The sequence below is a fragment of the Cetorhinus maximus genome, chromosome 2 (assembly GCF_964194155.1).
Source record: "Cetorhinus maximus chromosome 2, sCetMax3.hap1.1, whole genome shotgun sequence".
NCBI classification, from domain to species: domain Eukaryota; kingdom Metazoa; phylum Chordata; class Chondrichthyes; order Lamniformes; family Cetorhinidae; genus Cetorhinus; species Cetorhinus maximus.
Genome location: NC_135880.1, coordinates 1,027,550 through 1,046,746, shown reverse-complemented (window position 1 = coordinate 1,046,746; position 19,197 = coordinate 1,027,550). Strand labels below are relative to the sequence as shown.

At 44.2% G+C, this 19,197-nt stretch overlaps 1 protein-coding gene across 8 annotated transcripts in view; it reads right to left on the bottom strand.

Moving 5' to 3' along the window:
• Nucleotides 1-19,197, bottom strand: part of LOC144691642 (nipped-B-like protein) — a 564,605-nt gene that overhangs the window by 332,354 nt on the left and 213,054 nt on the right. For 6 of the 8 annotated variants that reach the window (XM_078559947.1, XM_078559954.1, XM_078559995.1 and 3 more), the window contains one exon: nt 892-1,506. The exons of the other annotated variants lie outside the window; for them this stretch is intronic. In XM_078559947.1, coding sequence (XP_078416073.1) covers nt 892-1,506 — 615 coding nt within the window. The remainder of the gene's footprint in view (nt 1-891; nt 1,507-19,197) is intronic. 8 annotated transcript variants of the gene reach the window in all.

Here is a 19,197-nt window from a genome sequence, read left to right as displayed (position 1 = left end):
TCAGTGCAGCTTTTGTGAAAGTGGAAGCATTGGAAATTTAGCATTCACTCTGGAGGATGGGCAACAACCAAGGACACAGCCAGCAGACAAGTTCTGAATCAAGTTAAAACCATCTACCTTTCCCAACAATGCCACTGGTGTTTTGCATGTGTCAAATCCTAGATATTTGGCACTGTTGCACCATGTCGCTAGTTCTGTTACCTTTTAGCAAATGGCACAGGTATATGCAGGAATGTATAAAGTAACAGATTCCTGTTGCTTAGTATGATGTGCTGTGACACAGTACAGAACAGGCCAAGACACTGTGCTTTCCAGCAGACGTTTGTACTATGCCATAAAATTATCAGGAAACGAGCAGACCAACTTCTCAAAATTTGCTCTAGATGCCTACAAAATATGACTTAATTGTACGTGCGCAGTTCTGTACTGAACAGAGGGGTAGACTCTTGGAAGCATTTAATATAAATTTCAATTGTCTCCAAGAAGCTGTACATGTCAAAACAAAGAAAATCTGCTACTTTTGTCTCAGGTAAAAAAAATTACTCCAGCGATTTACTAAGGGTATTGCATCGCTAAGATTCAAATTCAAATTCTGTACTCTTTAATTATTGCCAGTCCAATTCGAAAAGACTGAACATCAGTTTGACCTACGGAAGGCTTCCCAAATCAATCAACACCTCCAGTCATTCTCAAAAGCAGAAATAGAACCTCCAAGCAGATGGTTACGTAGCAATGACAACAACTTCCTTGCCAGGTTCCTCCATAATTGGTTAGTGGAACTTGTTGAGGGTAGAAAAGGTGACAAATGGAAGGAGAGAGGGTAGAGGAACTTTAAAACTAATTTTTCCATATAGATTTCACAAGGTTCTCTTTCACATATCAAAATCTCACCTTTATCCTGTACCTCCTTGGAACATCTCTCTCTCTCCATGGCAGACTCTCGTTCTATCCGTTCAATCTCTGCTAAAGCATCCAATTCTACCTCATCGTATGGTGTCATAGTCTGCTGTTGTGATTGTTGCTGTAGTGGCTGTGACTGTGCTGCTTTCACTGTTCCAACTGCATTATTCTGTTGTAAGACAGTGACCTGCTGTGCTTGAAGGAAAGCCTGCTCCTGTTGAGGCACACACTGAGCAGAAACATTCATTGAGCCATGGATATCATTAGGAGTCCCTGGCTGTTTTGCAGTCTGTTCTGGGAACTGCATACTGTTCAATTCTGCCTCATTTTCTGTACTGCTGTCCATGTTTGGGAGCATATCATCCTGCTGATCTCGAACTCGAGTCAGCCTCAAAGTGAGCTTTGTACAGTCCTTAGATGGAGAGCTGACAATGTCATACATAGCAGTCTTATCTGCCTGTTCTTTTTCCTCCTTGGTCAGCTTAGCCTTTTTATTTTTCTTCTTGCTTCCCATCCTGTCTGGGGAGTCCAGCAGAATATCAGGTGGGGCATCTCTGGGAGAGGTGTAAGGAGGCGGCGACTGCAAGATCAGAGGCGGCCTGGATGCTGTCAGCACAAAAAAGGTAGAGTTCAAATCTAGTGCATGGACTGCAGGGTACAAAACTTCTAAACAGCATTTTAACTTGTATGAAATATTGTCACTGCACCATCTAATAGCTTTACAAGTATAATTCTGCAAACTCCCATGATAAATAATCTAAAATAAATATGTTCACCCCAGTTACAAACCCTCAGCTCAGCTGGCAATCTGAACACCTATCCTATTAAACACCAAAGTCATGGCAAGGACAATAACTATGGAAAATAAAATGGGTGAAAGGAAAGGTTATTCTTCAAAATAACCCTCCATACAGACATGTGTGGGTTTTGTGCCTGACCAGCTGAACCAGGACAAAGTCTGAAGATATCCCCTGTCAGTGATGCCCCCTCCCAATATTAATCACATCAAATGCACTTTGGAATATGAACTCTTAAAAAGTAAACAAGGGTCATCTATCTCTGTGACTAGCTGGCCTGGATGATCCATTTGCAACATGCTGCTCCTCAAGGAAATCTTTACCAAGAAGACTGGCAAGATTCACCATGTGAAAGTGGTCCTGTGAAGCAGTAATATGAGTGAAAAAGCTGAAGAGGTCACACAAAGAAAATGATCAAGTGAAGGTAGTTGTGACTAGTAGACCAAATGTGAGAAGAGATATATTTAATGCCATCCATCTCGGTAGCAAAAACACAATTCCCCAACTGGAGTGACAATAGGCTTTAATGAAGACAAGATCCTGAATAGGGATCAAATTAGATTTCTGCAATACTTATAATGTATACCAAATTTCTGAAGTACAGGTCTCGTTCTAGTCAAGGTCTGATCTTGTAATACTTCTACCTCAATTCTCAGGTGTGTGGAGTTCAATTATCTTAAGTGCAAGGGAAACATGTATCCTTGCACACTAAAAGAGTATTAACCAACGGGCATTATATACATATCAAGAAGTTGGTATAAGGTGGTGATTGCTAAATCAAAGGAAAGTACTTTCTACTGAATGTACTTACCACCAAAAGTAAAGGATTTGACTATGATTTTGTTGAGATTAAAAAAGGTGCATCCTTTAGAAAGATACAAGTCCCAACTAATCATTTTATGCAACCCATGAAGATCATCTTGAATTTGTCTCTCTCTCAGGTCAAACACTTGTGCAATTTCAGGGCTGAAAGCAACAAGCATAGAAATATTCATTCCTATCCAGTTGCTAAGAAACTTGATTCCTGTAAACAAAGGAGCACTGCTATTCCCAGTGCCTGAGGACCGGAGGCAATGTCAGTCCATTACCCAAAAATTAGTCAAAGGCAGCCAGTGATGTTACGATGGAAAAGTGGGCTCATGCTAAATGGAAATGGCTGCAGGAGTCCACTTTGGACAAAGTTGTTCTTTATGCTGAAAATCAGTGACTGAGTTGGATCAAGACAACAATAGATGCAACTGCCTTTGAAAGCAAGGCAATACATTTAAACTCTTTTCCAATGCATTTAATGCTGTTGCCTGAAAAGGACATGGCCTGAACCTGGTTGAAGCACAAGTCCTTCAGAAAAGGAAGCTAATCCCTCTGCCCTGATAGGAAATATACTGGTTTGAAATCCAGCAGAAAGCTGTACAGTATATCTCTGGATGATGAATCATCAGAAAGGAAACAAGGACTGAACACCATTACTCCACCCCAGCAGCTGCAGTGGCATTACAGGCTGCAAACTGGGACTTAACAACAGCAACTTATCAAAAATGGATTGTTACTATGGTTCCTAGAAACAATAAAATGTATGAATGCAGGGCTAGCTCATCCCACAAATAGGTGCCATAAGCATGTATGTAGGCTTCATTATCTGCTGCAAACTGCAATTTATACCCTGGGAAGAAATAAACATAAGATCATAAGTACAAGCAGCAGTAGGCCATTTTACTCATTGACCCTGCTTCACGAAATATGATGATCATGGCTGATCTTACTGTGGCCTTAACTGCACCTTCCTGTTTTCTCTCATAACCCTCAACTCCCTTGTGGGTCAAAAATCTAACTCTGCCTTCAATACATTCAATGACCTAGCCTCCATTGCTCCCTGGGGAAGAGAACTCCAAGGGCTAACAACCCTCAAAGAAATTCCTCCTCATCTCCATCTTAAATGGAAGGCACCTTATTCTGAAACTGCACCCAGTTCTTGATTTCCCTGTGAGAGGAGACATCCTCCCAGCATCTGCACTCTCAAAGCCGTCAGAATTTTATTTGTTTCAGTACAATTACCTCTCTGAGTATAGGTACAATCTGCTCAACCTTTCCTCATAAGGCAGCCTTTCATCCCAGCAATCAACCTGGTGAACCTTCTCGGAACTGCTTCCAATGCAAGTGTATCCCTCATTAAGTAAGAGAACAAAACTCTACAGAGTACTCCAGCTGCAGTCTCACCAATGGTTCGTATATTTGTAGTAAGCCTTCTCTACTTTTATACTTCATTCCTCCCTTGCAATAAAGACCAACATTCCATTTGCTTTCCTAATTACTTGCTGTACCTGCATGCTAACTTTGTGATTCATGTACAATGACACCCAGATCCCACTATATGCAGCATTCTGCAATCTCTCTCTATTTAAATAATATACAGTTTTTCTGTTCTTCCTGTCAAAGTGGACAACCTCACATTTTCCCGCATTATACTCCAGCTGCCAAACTTTTGCCCATTCATTTAACCTATCTATATTCCTTTGCAGACTCTTATGCTCCTCAAAGTTGCTTTCCTACCTAATGTGTCATCAGTTAGAGATTGCCATCCTGAAAATGACCAATTATCCCAACTCTCTACCTCCTGTTAGCTATTCAATCCTCTTTCCATGCTAATATATCACCCCCAACACCATGTGTTGTGATCTTTATGATCTTACAACCTTTTATGTGATACTTTCTCAGATGCCTTTTGGAGATCCAAAATACACTACATCTACTGGCTCCCCTTTATCCATCCTGCTGGTTACATCCTCTAGGAACTCTAAGCAATTTGTCAAAACATGCTGACTCTGCCTGATTGCATGATGATTTTCTAAACGTCCTTCTATCTCTAATAATGGATTCTAGCATTTTCCCAATGACAGATGTTAGATGAACTGGCCTATAATTTCCTGCTTCGTGTCTCCTTCCTTTCTTGAATCGTGTTGTTACATTTGCGGTTTACCAATCCAGAATCTAGGGTTTTTTGGAAGGTTACAACCAATGCATCCACTATCTCTGCAGCCAATTCCTTTAAGACTCCATGATGCAGGCCATTAGGTCAGCTTTTAGTCTCAATAGTTTTTTCTCTGCTGATCATGATTGTTTTAATTTCCTTCCTCCATTTTGCATCTTGATTTTCTACTATTCTTGGGAAGCTTTTTCCTCTACAAAGACACATACAAAATACTTGTTCAAAGTCTCTGCCATTTCTTTGTTTCCCATTATTACTTCCCCAGTCTCACCCTCTAAGAGACCAATGCTTATTTTAACTGCTCTTTTCCCTTTTATATACTTGCCAAAGCTTTAACTGTCTTTTTTATAGTTCTTACTGGTTTTCTCTCATACTCTAATTTCTCCCTTTTTTTGAAAAAAAGCCATCTTTTGCTGGTTTCAAAAATGTTCCCAAACTTCTGGCCAGCACTGATCTTTGCAACATTGTGCATATATTCTTTTCAATTTGAGGGTGCTGGTGAGAAGTGACTGAAGCATTCTGGGAGAAGTCAGCGCAGTCACCACGACTCAGGAGGGAAACAAGGAGAAGGACTCTTGCACTGAAAAGGAGGAAGGGCATCCAACAGAGGGCGCTGGTGAGAAGTGACTGAAGCATTCTGGGAGAAGTCAGCGCAGTCACCACGACTCAGGAGGGAATCGAGGAGAAGGACTCTTGCACTCAACATTTGAAGAGAGCGGATCTAGAAGGCAGGTCAGTTGAAAAAGAGCGCGGAGATTGAAAATAAAAGGAGGGGAAGCTGAAGAGGAGCGGCCAGCCTGTGAGGGGCCAGTGGGCGAGTGGCCCAGTGAAGGAGTGGAGCTTTGAGTCTTTGGCTCGAGAGGCTTAGGCGAGCAGAGGCTGAGGACGAGCTTGCTCCCAGTGGGGTAGGGCCGGGTAAAGTCCTTTTAAGTAAATTAGGAGTAGGTAATGGAGGCAGCAGTTGGGGCAGTCGAGCGCTCCGAATGCAGCATGTGGGAAGTCAGGGACAGCACAATTGTCCCTGATGACTACACCTGCAAAAGGTGCATCCAGCTGCAGATCCTGAGAAGCCGAGTTAGGGAACTGGAGCTGGAGTTGGATGAACTTCGGATCATTCGGGAGGCAGAGGCAGTAATAGACAGGAGCTTCAGGGAGACAGTCACCCCTAAAAGTCAGGATGCAAGCAGCTGGGTGAATGTAAGGAGAGGGAAGGGGAATAGACAGAAAGAGCAGAGCACCCCTGTGGCCATTCCCATCAACAATAGGTATACCATTTTGGATACTGTTGGTGGGACGACCTACCAGGGACAAGTTGTAGTGGTCGCATCTCTGGCACTGAGGCTGGACCCTCAGCTCAGATAGGAGGGAGGGAAAAGAGGAGAGCAGTAGTGATAGGGGATTCGATAGTTAGGGGGACAGATAGGAGGTTCTGTGGGAGAGATCGAGAATCCCAGATGGTCTGTTGCCTCCCTGGTGCCAGGGTCCGCGATATCTCGGATCGAGTTCTCAGTATTCTCAGGAGGGAGGGTGAGCAGCCAGATGTCGTGGTCCATGTAGGGACCAATGATGTGGATAGGAAGGAGGAGGAGGTCCTGCAAAGAGAGTTTAGGGAGTTAGGTGCAAAGCTGAAGGACAGGACCTCCAGAGTTACGATCTCAGGAGTGCTACCCGTGCCACGTGCTAGTGAGGCTAGAAATAGGAGGATAATGCAGCTAAATACGTGGCTAAGGAGATGGTGCAGGAGGGAGGGCTTCATGTTTCTTGACAATTGGGCTCTGTTCCAGGGAAGGTGGGACCTGTTCCGACGGGACGGTTTGCACCTGAACTGGAGGGGGACTAACATCCTTGCGGGTAGGTTTGCTAGTGCTGCTCCGGGGCATTTAAACTAGATTTGCAGGGGGAGGGGAACCAGAGTGTTAGAGCAGATAGTGAGGTGGAGGAGGATTAAGGTCAAGCGAGGAATGCATGTATAGACAGAAATCAAGGGTCAGTACATGATAGAAATGTTCTCAGGTGCATCTATTTCAATGCAAGGAGTATTGTCAGAAAGGCAGATGAGCTTAAGACGTGGATTGGCACGTGGGATTACGACATTATTGCTATTAGTGAGACTTGGTTGCAGGAGGGGCAGGACTGGCAGCTCAATGTTCCGGGGTTCCGTTGTTTCAGATGTGATAGAGGGGGAGGGATGAAAGGGGGAGGAGTGGCATTACTAGTCAGGGAAAATATCACAGCTGTGCATAAGCAGGACAGCCCGGAGGGCTCGTCTACAGAGGCCATATGGGTGAAGCTGAGGAATGGGAAAGGTGTGACCACACTAATAGGGTTGTATTATAGACCGCCCAATCGTCAGAGAGAATTGGAGGAGCAAATCTGTAGAGAGATAGCAGACCGATGGAAGAAACAGAAAGTTGTGATAGTAGGAGATTTTAACTTTCCACATATTGACTGGGACTCCCATACTGTAAAAGGGCTGGATGGCTTGGAGTTTGTCAAATGTGTTCAGGAAAGTTTTCTAAATCAATATATAGAGCTACCAACGAGAGAGGATGCAATACTTGATCTTCGATTAGGGAACCAGACAGGTCAGGTGACAGAAGTATGTGTAGGCGAACATTTTGGGTCCAGTGACCACAATGTCATTAGTTTTAAGCTAATTATGGATAAGGATAGGTCTGGTCCTCGAGTTGAGATTCTAAATTGGAGAAAGGCCAATTTTGTGGAAATGAGAAAGGATCTAGGAAGAGTGGATTGGCATAAGTTGTTTTCTGGAAAGGAGGTGTTCAGTAAGTGGAAGGCATTCAAAGGCGAGATTTTGAGAGTGCAGAGTTTGCATGTTCCTGTCAGGATTAAAGGCAAAGTTAACAGGCATAGGGAACCTTGGTTTTCAAGGGATATTGGCGATCTGGTTAAGAAGAAGAGAGAGGTATATAGCAGGTATAGGCAACAAGAAGCAAATGAGGTACTTGTAGAGTATAGAAAATGTAAGAAAATACTAAAAAAGGAAATCAGGAAGGCAAAAAGAAGACATGAGGTTGCTTTGGCAGATAATGTGAAGGTAAACCCGAAGGGTTTCTACAAGTATATTAGGAGTAAAAGGATATTAAGGGACACAATTGGTCCCCTTGAAGATCAGAGTGGTCGTCTATGTGTGGAGCATCACGAGATGGGGGAGATCTTAAACAGTTTTTTTGCATCGGTATTTACTCAGGAAACTGGCATAGTGTATAAGGAAGGAAGGGAAACAAGCAGTAGTTTCATGGAACATATAGAGATTAAAGAGGAGGTGCTTGCTGCCTTACAGCGAATAAAGGTAGATAAATCCCCCGGGCCTGACATGATATTCCCTTGGACCTTGAGGGAGACTAGTGTAGAAATTGCAGGGGCCCTGGAAGAAATATTTAAAATGTCCTTAGCCACGGTTGAGGTGCCGGAGGATTGGAGGGTAGCTCATGTTGTTCCGTTGTTTAAAAAAGGCTCCAAAAGTAAACCAGGTAATTACAGGCCAGTGAGCCTGACGTCAGTAGTAGGTAAATTGTTGGAAGGTGTTCTGAGAGATCGGATATATAATTATTTGGACAGCCAAGGGCTGATTAAGGATAGTTAGCATGGATTTGTGCGTGGTAGGTCGTGTTTAATGAACCTTGTAGAATTTTTCGAGGAGGTTACCAAGAAAGTAGATGAAGGAAAGGCTGTGGATGTTGTCTATATGGACTTTAGTAAGGCCTTTGACAAGGTCCCACATGGGAGGTTAGTTCAGAAGGTTCAGACACTTGGTATCCATGGAGAGGTTGTAAACTGGATTCGAAATTGGCTGTGTGGGAGAAGACAGAGAGTGGTAGTGAATGATTGCTTCTCAGACTGGAGGTCTGTGACTCAGGGATCTGTACTGGGACCATTGTTGTTTGTTGTCTATATCAATGATCTGGATGATAATGTGGTAAATTGGATCAGCAAGTTTGCTGATGACACTAAGATTGGAGGCGTTGTGGACAGCGAGGAAGGCTTTCAAAGCTTGCAGAGGGATCTGGACCAACTGGAAAAATGGGCCAGAAAATGGCAGATGGAATTTAATGCGGAAAAGTGTGAGGTGTTGCATTTTGGAAGGTCAAACCAAGGTAGGACATACACAGTAAATGGTAGGGCACTGAGGAGTGCGGAGGAACAAAGGGATCTGGGAGTTCAGATACATAATTCCCTGAAAGTGGCGTCACAGGTAGACAAGGTTGTAAAGAAAGCTTTTGGCATACTGGCCTTCATAAATCAAAGTATTGAGTATAGTATTTGGGTTGTTATGGTGAGGTTGTATAAGACATTGGTGAGGCCAACTTTGGAGTATTGTGTGCAGTTCTGGTCGCCTAACTACAGGAAGGATATCAGTAAGATTGAGAGAGTGCAGAGAAGATTTACTAGGATGTTGCCGGGTCTTAAGGAGTTGAGTTACAGGGAAAGATTAAACAGGTTAGGACTTTATTCCTTGGAGCATAGAAGGATGAGGGGAGATTTGATAGAAGTTTATAAAATTGTGAGGGGTATAGACAGAGTAAATGCGAGTAGGCTCTTTCCACTTAGATTAGGAGAAATAAACACGAGAGGACATGGCTTCAGGGTATAAGGGGAAAGGTTTAGGGGGAACATTAGGGGGAACTTCTTCACTCAGAGTGGTGAGAGTGTGGAACGAGCTACCATCTGATGTGGTAAATGTGGGCTCACTCTTAAGTTTTAAGAATAAATTAGATAGATACATGGATGGGAGAGGTCTGGAGGGTTATGGACAAGGTGCAGGTCAATGGGACTAACGGAATAATATTTCGGCACAGACTAGAAGGGCCGATTGCCTGTTTTCTGTGCTGTAGTGTTCTATGGTTCTATGATTACCATCCTTAACTTCCCAAGTTGGCCAAGGGTGATACAGCCTTCTCATAGCATCTTTCTTTCTCCATGTTATATATCCTTGTTGACAGCTATGAAATATCTCAAATGTCTGCCGCTGCTTCTCTACTGTCTTAACCAGATTTCCAATTCCACTTTAGCCAATGCTAGCTTCATAGCCTTGCAAGTTGCCTTTAAGTTTAAAGCACTAGTTTCAGACCCAAACTTCTCACCCTTAAAAGGAATGAGAAATCCCATCTTATGATCTCTCGTACCTAGAGGATTCTTTTTTTATGATGTCACTAATGAATCCTGTCTGTCTCATTACACATCACCAGGTCTAAGATGGCCTGTTCCCTAGTTCGCTCCAAAACACATCATTCTAAGAAACTTTCCTGAATACACTATGAACTCATCGTCAAGGCTACATTTTGCCAATTTGACTCTTCCAATCTATGTGAAGATTAAAACCTCCACAATTATTGCAGTACCCATTTTCCAAGCCCCCACTATTTTTTGGTTTATATAGTCTGTCCTACCAGTATCTCCCACCAGTGGCTTCTTCCCTTTGCTATTTCTTAGTTCCATTGAAACTGATTCTACATTTTAATCTGAAACAAGATAATTTTTCATAACTGTACTGTTGGGAACTAGGGATAGTTTTAAGCTATATGTGTATGTTACATGTGTATGTTAGGAATAAGCTATAGCTTTACATTTAAACATTTTTTTTTATTTGTGTGTTTGAAAGGTAAAGCCTGTATTTTGGTTTGACTTTCGAGTGGGGCCAGCAGGTCTGAAGCTCTATTTGAATGCTTGCATTTTATTGCTGTTTTACGACCCTTGAAGTGGTTTCGGGAATATAAGACAAAGTAGGAAAAACGGGCCCCAGCTATGCCTGTCTCTCTATGGGGTATGTGGAACATTCCTTGTTCCAGTCCTACTCCGGCCCCCTCCCACAACTCTTTCTCCGGTACATCGATGATTACTTCGGTGCTGCTTCATGCTCTCGTCGGGACCTGGAAAAATTTATTAATTTTGCTTCCAATCTCCACCCCTCCATCATTTTCACATGGTCCATCTCTGACACTTCTCTTCCCTTCCTTGACCTCTCTGTCTCAATTTCTGATGATAGACTGTCCACCAATATCCATTACAAGCCTACCGACTCCCATAGCTACCTCGACTACAGCTCCTCACACCCCGCTTCCTGTAAGGACTCCATCCCATTCTCTCAGTTCCTTCGCCTCCGTCGCATCTGTTCTGATGATGCTACCTTCAAAAACAGTTCCTCTGACATGTCCTCCTTCTTCCTTAACCGAGGTTTTCCACCCACGGTCATTGACAGGGCCCTCAACCGTGTCCGGCCCATCTCCCGCGCATCCGCCCTCACGCCTTCTCCTCCTTCCCAGAAACATGATAGGGTCCCCCTTGTCCTCACTTATCACCCCACCAGCCTCCGCATTCAAAGGATCATCCTCTGCCATTTCCTCCAACTCCAGCATGATACCACCACCAAACACATCTTCCCTTCAACCCCCCTGACGGCATTCCGTAGGGATCGTTCCCTCCGGGACACCCTGGTCCACTCCTCCATCACCCCCTACTCCTCAACACCCACCTATGGCACCTCCCCATGCCCACGCAGAAGATGCAACACCTGCCCCTTCACTTCCTCTCTCCTCACCGTCCAAGGGCCCAAACACTCCTTTCAAGTGAAGCAGCATTTCACTTGCATTTCTTCTAACTTAGTCTGTTGCATTCGTTGCTCCCAATGCGGTCTCCTCTACATTGGAGAGACCAAACGCAAACTGGGCGACCGCTTTGCAGAACACCTGCGGTCTGTCCGCAAGAAAGACCCAAACCTCCCTGTCGCTTGCCATTTTAACACTCCACCCTGCTCTCTTGCCCACATGTCTGTCCTTGGCTTGCTGCATTGTTCCAGTGAAGCCCAACGCAAACTGGAGGATCAGCACCTCATCTTCCGACTAGGCACTTTACAGCCCTCCGGACTGAATATTGAATTTCAACAACTTTAGATCTTGAACTCCCTCCCCCATCCCCACCCCCTTTCCGTTCCTTCCCCCTCCCTTTTGTTTTTTCCAATAATTTATATAGAATTTTCTTTTCCTACCTATTTCCATTACTTTTAAATCTGTAATGCCCTGTCAGTCTTTCCACCCCACCCCCACTAGAGCTGTACCTTGAGTGTCCTGCCATCCATTCTTAATTAGCACATTCTCTTAGATAATATCACCACCTTTAACACGTCTTTGTTCCTTTGTCTGTGACATCTTTTGATTATCTGCTCCTATCACTGCTTGCTTGTCCCTACTACTACTACCACCCCCCAACTTCTCCCCCCACCTTAAACCAGTTTATATTTCACCCCTCTCCTAACTTTACTCAGTTCTGCTGAAGGGTCATGAGGACTCGAAATGTCAACTCTTTTCTTCTCCGCCGATGCTGCCGGACCTGCTGAGTTTTTGCAGGTAATTATGTTTTTGTTTTGGATTTCCAGCATCCGCAGTAGTTTTTTGTTTTTATATAGGAAAAACGGTGCTGCTGCCTAGCAAGTGGGGGCCCACAAGGAGAAACAAAGTAGTTTTAGTGCAGTTGGTAGCAGGTTTCAGGAGAAGCTGGAAATAGGTAAGGGAACTGCAGGTGGCAGGTTCCAAAGAACCAGGGAGTGGTGCAGTAAAAGGTCACCAGATGACAGTTAAGTCAAAAGACAAGGACAGGGATCTAGAACAGATCTTGTTCAGTGAAGTTAAAGTAAGGAGCAAAGGAAAAGGCTCTGAATTAAAGACAGATAGCTTCAGGGAGCAGAATCAGGGGCCCTAACAATAGTACTGAAGACTTGTGCGCCAGAGCTTGCCGTGCCCCTAGCCAAGCTGTTCCAGTACAGCTACAACACTGGTATCTACCTGGCAATGTGGAAAATTGTCCAGGTATGTCCTGTCCTGTCCTCAAAAAGCAGGACAAATCAAACCCAGCCAATTACCACCCCATCAGTCTACTCTCGATTATCAGGGCTTTCAAGTGGCACTTGTATGGCTATAACCTGCTCACTGACACCCAGTTTGGGTTCTGCCAGGGCCACTCAGCTCCTTATTACAGCCTTGCTTCAACTCAGTTGAGAAGAAATTTCTTCACCCAGAGAGTGGTGAGCCTGTGGAATTCGCTACCACAAAAGTAGTTGAGGCCAAAATATTGTATTTTTTCAAGAAGGAGTTAGATATAGCTCTTGGGGCAAAAGGGTTCAAAGGATATGGGGAGAAAGCGGGAGCAGGCTATTGAGTTGGATGATCAGCCATGATCATAGAACCATAGAAAAGTTACAGCACAGAAGGAGGCCATTCGGCCTATCTTGTCCATGCCAGCCCGAGGACACCCAGGTGCCCTTTCTAATCCCACCTTCCTGCACCCGGCCATAGCCCTGCAGCTTACAGCACTTAAGGTGCAGATCCAGGTACATTTTAAAAGAGTTTAACGTTTCTGCCTCTACCACCAACTTGGGCAGTGAATTCCAGACACCCACTACCCTCTGTGTTAAAACGTTCTTCCTCCTGTCCCCCCTACACCTTCTGCCACTTATCTTGAATCCATGTCCCCTGGCTCTAGAATTCTCCACCAAGGGAAACAATTTTATCCTATCCACTCTATCTATTCCCCTCATAATTTTTTACACTTCAATCAAGTCACCTCTCGGCCTTCTTTGTTCTAAGGAAAATAACCCCAACCTATCCAATCTCTCCTCGTAGCTACACTTTTCAAACCCTGGCAACATTCTTGTAAGCCTCCTCTGCACTCTCCAGAGCTATTACATCCTTCCTGTAATGTGGTGACCAGAACGGCACACAATGCTCCAGTTGTGGCCTCACCAGTGTTTTATACAATTCCAACATTATATCCTTACTTTTATATTCTATACCTCTGCCAATGAGCATTCCATATGCCTTCTTTACAACCTTGTCTACTTGAACTGCTGCTTTCAGGGACCTGTGTACTTGTACGCCAAGATCTCTCACTTCATCTACCCCTCTTAGGATATTCCCATTTATTGTGTAATCCCTGTAGTTTGATCTCCCTAAATGTATGACTGATGTAAAATCCATCCGCCACTTTACAAACCACTCCACCAACCCATCTATATCATTTTGGAGATTATGGCTATCCTCTACACTATCCACTACTCGGCCAATCTTTGTCTCATCTGCAAATTTCCAAATCGTGCCCCCCACGTTCACATCCAAATCTTTAATACATTACACAAACATCAAGGGTCCCAACACCGAGCCCTGTGGAACACCACTTGAGACAACTTTCCATTCGCAAAGGCATCCATCGACTTACCCTTTGTTTCCTGTTACAAAGTCAACCTTTTATCCAGTTTGCCACATTACCCTGAATCCCATGGGCTTTTACTTTCCTGACCAATCTGCCATGTGGGACCTTGTCAAATGCCTTGCTAAAATCCATGTACACAACATCCACTGCACTACCTTCATCAACCCTTATTGTCACTTCCTCAAAGAATTCAAATTTGTGAGGCAGGACCTTCCTTTAACAAATCCATGCTGACCATCCCTGACTAGTCCATGCCTTTCCACATGACAGTTAATCCTATCTCTCAGGATTGTTTCTACTAATTTGCTCACCACCGATGTAAGACTAACTGGCCTAGAATTGTTTGGCATTTCCTTTGATCCCTTTTTCAACAATGGAACTACATTTGCATTTCTCCAGTACCTCTCCTGTATCTAATGAAGATTGGAAAATCATCCTCAGAGCATCTGCTATCTCCTCCCTGACTTCCTTCAGCAGCCTCGGAAACAATCCATCTGGCCCTGGTGACTTATCAACTTTCTAGGATTTCAACCGTTCGAGTACTTCCTCTCTCTTTATGACTATCCCGTCCAATATCTCGCAGTGTTCCTCCTGGACTACTATATCTACATCCTCCCTTTCCTTTGTAAACACGGAGACAAAATATTCATTCAAAACCCTTCCCACAGCCTCTGCATCTGCACACATGTATCCATCTTCATCTCTGATAAGTCCCACTTTTTCCTTAACTAACCTTTTAGCATTAATGTATTGGTAAAACATCTTTGGGTTATCTTTAACTTTACTTGCTAATCTTTTTTCATGCCCTCTCTTTGATTTCCTTATTTCCTTTTTTACTTCGTCCCTGCACTTCCTATATTCGTCTAGGCTGTCTGCAGTGCTTAGTTCTTTGTGCCTATCGTACGCTTTCTTTTTCTGTTTGATCTTCCCCTGTATTACTCTAGACAACCAGGGGGGTCTAGATTTGGCAGAACCACTCTTATTTTTGTAGGGGACAAGTCTACTTTGTACAGTTAGATCTCGCTTTTTAGTGCTTCCAAGTGGTTTTCCACTGTTTTATCCTCCAGCAGTGCTGTCCAGTTCACCTCAGCCAATTCCCTTCTCATTTCTGCAAAATTTGCCTTCCCCCAGTTCAAGACTTTTACTCCTGCCTTATCTCTGTCCTTTTCCGTGGTAATGCTAAATCTAACTGAATTGTGATCACTGTCCCCGATATGGTCGCCAACGGTCACTTCACCCACTTGCCCTTCTTCGTTCCCAAAGACTGGGTCTAGAATTGCATCTCCTCTCTTTGGGTTTGTCACTAGTTGGTTGAAAAAATTTTCCTGGACACACTGCATGAATTTTTCTCCCTCAGTGCCCCTTATATTGTTTGAATCCCAGTTGATATTAGGATAGTTGAAGTCTCCTACTATTATTGCCCTCTTGTTCTTACAAGCAGAAATTTGCCTACATATTTGTTCTTCTATCTCCCTTTCACTATTTGGGGGTCTGTAGTATACTCCCAGTAGTGTGACTGCCCTTTTTTATTTCTAAGCTCAATCCATAAAGCCTCGTTTGTTGGCCCATTTAGTATATCATCCCTTCTCACAACTGGAATTGATTCTTTAACCATTAGTGCTAACCCCTTCCTTTTTTATCTCCTACTCTATCATGTCTGAAAACTCTATAACCAGGGATATTAACGTGCCAGTTTTGTCCCTCCTTTAGCCTGGTCTCCTTATAGCAATGACATCCTGCTGTCATGTGTCTACCTGTGCCCTTAACTCATCTATCTTGTTTGTAATACTCCTTGCATTTAAGTATAAACAGTTTAACCCATCAATTTCCCTTGCTGGACACTTTGTAAACTTTGCTTCTCCTGTAACTCCATGTCTATAACAACGTCCCTAGCTAATGTTCTACCTCCATTTTTCTGATCTGAATCTGACCTATCTGATCCTACTCCTAGAATCCCATCCCCCTGCCACATGATGAATGGAGGAGCAGGCTCGAGGGAGCGAATGGCCTACTCCTGCTCCTATTGTCGATGTTTCTATGTTTCAAACATGGACAAAAGAGCTGAACTCCAGAGGTGTGAGTGACTGCCCTACACATCAAGGCCGCATTTGACCGAGTACGGCATCAAGGAGCTCTAGCAAAACTGGAGTCAATTGGAATTAGGAGGAAAACTCTCCGCTAGTTGGAGTCATAACTAGCACAAAGGAAAACGGTTGTGGTTGTTGGAGATTAGTTATCTCAGTTCCAGGGCATCACTGCAGGGTTTCCTCAGGCTAGTGTCCTAGCCCAACCATCTTCAGCTGCTTCATCAATGGCCTTCCTTCCATCATAAGGTCAGAAGTGGGGATGTTTGCTGATGATTGCACAATGTTCAGCACCATTCGCGACTCCTTCGATACTGAAGCAGTCCATATCCAAATGCAGCAAGACCTGGATAATATCCAGACTTGGGTTGGCAAGTGGCAAGTAACATTCGTGCCACACAAGTGTCAGGCAATGATCATCTCCAACAAGAGAGAATCCAAGCATCACCACTTAATGTTCAATGGCATTATCATCACTAAATCCCCTATTATCAACATCCTGGGGGTTACCATTGACCAGAAACTGAACAGGCTAGCCATATAAATGCTGTGACTACAACAGCAGGTCAGAGGCTAGGAATCCTGCATCGAGTAATTCACCTCCTGGCTCCCCAAAGTCTGTCCACCATCTGCAAGGCTCGAGTCAGGAGTGTGATGGAATACTCCCCAATTACCTGGATGAGTGCAGCTCCAGCAACATTCAAGAAGCTTGACACCATCCAGGACAAAGCAGCCCGCTTGATTGGCACCACATCCACGAATATTCACTCCCTCCACCACTGACACACAGTAGCAGCAGTGTGCGCCATCGACAAAATGCACTGCAGGAATTCACCAAAGCTCCTTTGAAAGAACCTTCCAAACCCACGACCACTACCATCTAGAACAGGTCCACAGGTCACTGAAAGTGGCAACGCAGGTGGATAAGGTAGTCAGGAAGGCATATGGCATGCTTGCCTTCATCGGCAGGGGTATTGAGTATAAAAGCTGGGAAGTCATGCTGCAGCTGTATAGAACCTTGGTTAGGGCACACTTGGAATACTGCGTGCAATTCTGGTCGCCACATTACCAGAAGAATATGGAGGCGTTGGAGAGAGTGCAGAGGTGGTTTACCAGGATGCTGCCTGGTCTGGAGGTTATTAGCTATGAGGAGAGGTTGGAGAAACTCGGATTGTACTTACTAGAGCGACGGAGATTGAGGGGGTGACTTGATAGAAGTTTACAAAATTATGAGTGGCATGGACAGAGTAGATAGTCAGAAGCTTTTTCCCAGGGTGGAAGAGTCAGTTACTAGGGGACATAGATTTAAAGTGAGAGGAGAAAACTATAGAAGAGATGTGCGGGGCAAGTTTTTTACGCAGAGGGTAGTGATTGTCTGGAATTCGCTGCCAGAGGAGGTGGTGGAAGCAGGTAAGATAGTGGTGTTTAAGAGGCAGCTTGACAAATACATGAAGAGGATGGGAATAGAGGGATACGGACCCCGGAAGTGCAAAATGTTTTAGTTGACGGGCAATATGATCGGCGCAGGCTTGGAGGGCCGAAGGGCCTGTTCCTGTGCTGTACTTTTCTTTGTTCTTTGTTCTAGAAAGACAAGGGCAGCAGATAGATGGGAATGCTACCACCTGGGAGTTCCCCTCCAAGCCACTCCCCATCCTGGCTTGGAAATATATCACCGTTCCTTCACTGTCACTGGGTCAAAATCCTGGAACTCCCTTTTTAACAACACTATGGGTGTACCTACACCACATGGACTGCAGCAGTTCAAGAAGCCAGCTCACCACCATCTTCTCAAGGGCAACTAGGGATGGACAATAAATGCTGGCCCAGCCAGCGAAGCCCACAATCTGCGAATGAATAAAAAAAGTCAAAGCAAAGTGGGCTTGTGAGAAGGCAGAATATCCAACAAGACAGACAAAGGTGGGTGACTCCTCGCTACGGACCTGTGAAGCAGTGTCCTGCTAGGCACAGCCGAATGCCTGAGTTTGTGTGTGTGGAGGGTGAAGACTGAATACATGTAGAGATCCAAGGCAGGAGAACATCCGAAGAGTTCAAACCCTTGGAGGTGGATCCTTATTGAAGACATCCAAGAGAAAGCACTGTTTTGGAGAAGATTCCAAGGTGAGTACTTAGGGTGTTGAGATAGGAGACCAGCTGTCTCACGGTGTGACAAGCGCCTGGAGGAGTTGATGAGAAATCCATAGCATCTGCTTTGGATGGCACGTCATTTGGTTTCAAAGTGTGGGTTGTCTGACCACAGGTCGCCTATTGGTTTACATGGACTGCATACTGACCGTGAACATTAGAGTACAAGGTAGCTTTTCTGTAACTTGGGTGATCCTTACGGATCTGTATATTTTTGTAAAGGTATAGTGTAATATAGTTCATTTTATGTTTAATAAACGTTTTATTCTTCAGGTAAAAGTTCATCAGCAGGCTGACTCTTCAGTGGCCGCCCTCCACATTTCTAAACAGAAAAAATAGAAGTCAGGATTTGTCAAGGTAGGTTCCACCCTGGGAACTGACTTGTCCAGTAGTAACATCAGCTGAGATCATAACTACTGATTTCATCAGTTATTAACACAGCCACTCCACCTCTTTTGCCTTTCTTCCTGTCCTTCTGAAATGTCAAACACCCTCAAGTATTCAGGTCCCAGCTGTGGTCACTTTGCAACACTGTCTCTGTAACAATAATCATTTACAAACACTGGCCTACTCTTGTTCCCACGTCCTTTCAGCCCTTTAAGCCTGCACCGCCATTCAATAGGATTATGGCAGATCTAGCTGTCTCAACTCCACTTTCCTGTGTGTCCCCCCCATAATCCTTGACCCCTTTGTCGATCAAAAATCTTTGTAACTGTGCCTTGAATAAATTCAATGACCCAGCCTTCATTGTTTCTGGGGAAGAGAATTCCACAGGTTAATGACCGTCTGAAAATACTTCTCCTTATCTTAGTCTTAAAAGGGAGACCTCTTATTCTTAAACAGTGTCCCCTAGTTTTAGACTCCCCACAAGTGGAAACAGCCTCCCATTATCTCCCCTATCAAGTCCCCTCAGGATCTTAAATGCTTCAATAAGATCACCTCTCATTCTTCTAAACTCCAATGGGCATAGGCCTAACCTGTTCAACCGTTCTTCATAAAATAAGACCCTCATCCAAGGAGCAAGTCGAGTGAACCTTCTGCGAACTGCGTCTAATGCAATTATTTTTTT